The 4,846-nt window shown below is 45.9% G+C and overlaps 1 protein-coding gene across 1 annotated transcript; it reads left to right on the top strand.

Moving 5' to 3' along the window:
- Positions 1–705: 705 nt before the first annotated feature.
- On the top strand, positions 706–4,544 carry PHF5A (PHD finger protein 5A; the record flags this gene model as incomplete). Its single annotated transcript, XM_008938939.1, has 3 exons — positions 706–729; positions 2,021–2,187; positions 4,361–4,544. Coding segments are annotated over 3 exons (281 nt in total), but the record flags the coding sequence as incomplete, so codon positions are not given.
- Positions 4,545–4,846: the final 302 nt, after the last annotated feature.

Raw genomic sequence — 4,846 nt, 5'->3', positions numbered from 1 at the left:
CGCGTGTGGGGCCAGAGGCTGATGGAGTCGGTGGCTGTAGGCAGAAAAATGCTGGTTTGTTGGACTTTGCTCTCGTTGAGTTGGGTCAGCCAGCGCAGCCAGGAGAATGAGCTTCAGCAACCACTTGGAGCATCTTTCTGGCTGCAAGATAAAATTATCTTCTATCTTATTCCTGTATGCACATAACGAGCATTATTCTTGTCAGTTGGATCAGAATTTGCACTGCTAAGTCTTAAATAAGCCTTCTACTAAGACACATTTAACTACCTTCATGTTCTGAAGTGAAAAAGATATTCAGGCTGCCTTAAATCAAATACTTTGATTTTTTTTTTTGAGTCTCTTTAAAACCTATGTCTCTGTAAAATTAATGCCAAGACTCATATATAGGATTTCCTTCAGTCAGGTACATTGGCTACGTTTGAAATGGAATAATGAATGTGGATTTTCTTACTATCAACGGGTGTCATTGTGCATTCACAGTGCATCTGAACTTTGAGCTTGATAAATGTCTGTAGGAGGATATATTGTTTATCATAAATGTTTTTGTATTTATGCTCAAACAGTTTCTGTGGTTTACTCTATTTTAAGACTACTCGCTGCAGAATATAATTATTAGATATATTATTTTATTTACAAGCTTGTAGTTACTTATATTTTTCTCCTGCATCTGCCTCAAATAATTTATTTTTCTTCTTCTTCTTACAGCAATTGGAAGACTTTGTGAAAAATGTAAGTACAACTTCTACATAACAGTTGCTTGAGAACATGGTGTTGTGGTTAGAGCATGCAGTCTGGATTTGGGGATTGGATTCTATTTTTGCTCCAGCCAGGAACTTGATGTTACTCTTGGAGATAGGAACTGTTACTTGTGTGTTTCAAGTGTAAATGGATGAATACTTACAAAGTTACATGCTCAAATAGCATCACAGTTACCTCACACAAATGCAGGCTTGTCTAGACTATACAAAATTACCAGCCTGATCATTTCAAAGCAGGTAAAAAAGGCATTTTTTGGAATCTGACTTCTTTATAGCCTGAGAAAGGTTCCCCTCAGCATCTAGGAAAATAAGAAATGGGAGTGGAGGAACATCTAGAGTTAGAGCAGGAAAAAAAAAATGAACCAACATAAAATCAAATACCAGTGCTCAACTGTGAAAGGGAAGAAAGAGTATGATCTGTCATGAGATCCTTGAGGGGAACAGAACAAATAAGATGACTTGCTTGTGGCTCAAAAATAGTATGAAAAGAAGCAAAGTGGGGAGAAGCACAGTCTGAAGCAAGACTCTTTTTGAGAGCACCCAGCAGTGAAGCAGATTCCCCCTGGCAGTAGCTGAGGGCTGTGCTGCTGGAGATTTAGGATCAGTTTAGCTGAGCTGTTTGGGAGTCAGGATGAGGTGCTTTGAGAAGTGGTAATGGGCTATGAAGCCCTTCATCCCTGGGTCAGTGTTTTGGGTGAGATCCACAAGGGCTGTTGATGGCATCTGGTGGCTGCTTGCCTGTGGGAGAGTAGTGCTTCAATTTCACTCGGTGCCTGGTGAGAAAGCAAGAGCAGCTTTTGTGAGGTTGCTGTTGATGCCAGCGTGCCCTTTCTCTGGCCTTCTCACAGAGGAAGGATTAAAGGGGCCACGAGCACAATCTCTTTCCTCACCTCTTTGAGGATAATAACCCCAGACTTTTGTTGGCGTGGCCCTGCAGGAGGAGCTCACGCTGCTGCCTTTGTGCAGGTAAGGACACTGGCCCTGTCCTCATCCCAGAAGCCATTTGGTTTTTTTTTTTTTCTCTGATTGCAAATGCATGAAGAAATACAACCCTGCAAATATTGCAGGCCACAGCCCCTCCTTACTCTCAGGCCCACGGGCAAACACAGAGCTGCACCCTGTGCCCGCGAGCTCCACTCTGCCCTTCACTCGCATTAACTGAGCCTGCAGGGCACATTCTATGCCCAGGAGCCTCCTCCTCTTGGACGTGAGGCTGGAGAAGAGGACTCTGTGCTAACCAAAGGCCTTGCTGTGCTTTGCAGGCGATGGGAAGTGTGTGATCTGTGACTCCTACGTGCGGCCCTGCACCCTGGTGAGGATCTGTGACGAGTGCAACTACGGCTCCTACCAGGGGCGCTGCGTCATCTGCGGCGGCCCCGGGGTCTCTGATGCCTACTACTGCAAGGAGTGCACCATCCAGGAGAAAGATGTACGTTGTCCTCTGCTCTCCTGATGAGTTGGTTATGGTTTTAGTAACCACGCTTGCGTTTGAGGGGCTTGGAGAGGCTGGAATTAGGGTGGGGAGGTGGGATGCTCGGGTTCCGACGCTGACGTCGGGGCTGGTTTTCCTTCCCTCACCTCCCCTGTTGGTAGTTCCCTCTGTTTGCAAAGCATTTGGAGATATTTTAGCTCTGAAGGATCTTTCACTGCATGTCCACATGCTGTGCTTCATCACTTTGTTACCTCACTACATCTCTCAGCCTAGGTTTGGTCAGGGTCAGAGAGATTTCAGACACGGCACAGGCAGTGTTGGGAGCAGCTCCCACTGCAAGTCCATGATCAGCCACTGACCAAGAACATGTACAGTACTGTAAGGATAACAACCTAAAGTTAGACCTTAGTATCCAGTGTCTGCACTGCTAGTTGTGTTTGACAAGTTTAAAGTTTCTTCTATGATTTCAGTGGAATATCATTTTAATTTTTTTTTATTTTATTTTTTCTGCAATGGCCTATATTCATAGAATCATAGAATCCTTTAGGTTGGAAGGGACCTCCAAGATCATCAAGTCCAACCATTGAGCCATTAGGGCTCTAAAGTCCTCTGCTAAGACAGAATCAGAATCTGTCAGGGTTGGAAGGGACCACAAGGATCCCCCAGTTCCAACCCCTCTGCCATGAGCAGGGACACCTCCCACTAGATCAGGCTGCCCAGAGCCTATATTGTAGACATCTCTTTTTCTGCTAACACTTTCCAATGTGACAATCCCTTATTTCTGCAGTCAGTACTACCATCTTTTTCTCATCTTCTTGTGCTGAAGGGTAGCTGCTGCATCTGTGAGATGAGGCAGCTGTTCACCCCTTCTATGGTATTTGCCATCCACCACGATGAGTATGGGATGCAAAGAACTGCAAATAAAGTGGTAGAAAGGCCTCAGGAAGAAGCAAGAACGTGGTGCTTACAATTGCAACGTGCCGAGAGAAGGGTTCAGGTTGATTTAGAGGAACATGCTCAGCAGAGTGAAGTGCTGGTTTAATTCTCTGCGGTGCCTACATTTTCTCTAGAGGCCTGCAGCTAAATTCAGGACAGGGGGAGGTCCTCATCTGAATTTAGCCATTAGATCTGACAGGACCATAATCTTTCTGAGTATCTAAATATGGATATAAGTGCTGTGATGGTGGTGCTGCCTCCTACTTGAGAAATACTGTGAGAAACAGTCATTTTATTCACTTGCCTTTGGAACCAAGACACCTGGTTTGATAAATCAGGAGTAAAATAGACCTGGTTTTATTTTTACCAATTCATATTGATTCCCAACAGGTATTTTTCATAACCTAAGCTCTTCTGTTATGTCTGGTCCATGTGTGAAATGGCCAGAAAGGGCCAAAATGGGGAAGATTTCTTCCCCACTTCCTGTTATTCCTACCATGCAGACCCTCCCCATGGGGCTCCACCTCCTGCACAGGACTGGGTGTTGATGGGGCAGCTTGGGTGCAGTTTCTACAGCAGCTGACATCTGCCCAGAGGCTTTCTAAAATCTAATCCACTGGGGCTTCCACAACAGCCAAGGACACATGTTCCTCTGCCTGCTGGGCCCCTCACAGCTGCTCTTGGCAACCACATTTTACCCTCAAGAGTTAGGCACATGCTGGGCTCAGGTGACCCAAGGATAGATGTTCCCTGGTACACCCAGAGGTGCATCTCTGATTTGTCTTTGCAACCACACCTCTAAGGTGGGTCTGCCCTGGACCCCTTCTTGCTTTTCTGGCTTTTTTTCTCACTGTCCACTGGAATTCAGGTCCAAGAACTTTTTGGCTAAGGAAGAAGGGTTATTCCTTTGGGCCCTAGAAATCCTGCATATCCTACTTAGAAAGAATCCAGTCTTGAGGCACTGAGCCTCCTTTTCATTAAACTGCTGCTGTTACATGAGCTGTTTTCCATCCTCACCCTGAGGAAGGGCATGTCCTAGAGTAGTGTTTAAGAGGTGTCCCATCCCCTCCTCTGTTCCACACTCTGGTGGTAATCAGAGTTGGAGGGGTTTGAAGTGGGTGGTGAGGACAGGATGAGGGGCATGGGAACTGAGAACCTACTAGAACTATGGAAGTGATGATGTTGTTCTGTTTGCCCATCTCCTAACTCACCTGCTTTGGTTTTTTTCTTACAGAGAGATGGTTGCCCTAAGATTGTCAACCTGGGCAGTTCCAAGACAGACCTCTTCTATGAAAGGAAAAAGTATGGCTTCAAGAAGAGGTGATCCTGTCTGTGTGTGGCTACACCTTCTCTCGGGTTGGCAACAGGGTCTTGGAACATCTTTGGACTTTACTATGATTAAAAAGCAGTTGGTTTTGGGTTTGGTTTGGTTTTGTCTAAAGCTGTACAAATTCAGTAGTGTACTTGGGGTACTCACACGTGGCACAGACCAGCTCAGTAAAGAGCAAGTGCCATTTCTGGTGTGGGGAAACACCCTGTGGTTGTTCCTACCAGGTCTCTAAATTGTATGAAATCTCCCTGTGCACCAGGACTGAGGATCAGGGCACCAGTCCCACGTGTCTGCTCCCCCTGGCCCCTCCTCCAGTAGATTTCCACACTGCCCTGTTTTGGAAGGAACCTGCTCACGGCCGGTACCTTCCTAGGGAGAGCACAGCTGTTC

Source organism: Merops nubicus, unplaced genomic scaffold (genome assembly GCF_000691845.1).
Source record: "Merops nubicus isolate BGI_N331 unplaced genomic scaffold, ASM69184v1 scaffold38484, whole genome shotgun sequence".
Classification (NCBI taxonomy): Eukaryota; Metazoa; Chordata; class Aves; order Coraciiformes; family Meropidae; genus Merops; species Merops nubicus.
The sequence above is the reverse complement of the archived record's forward strand: the minus strand, read 5'-3'. Positions and strand labels throughout refer to the sequence as shown.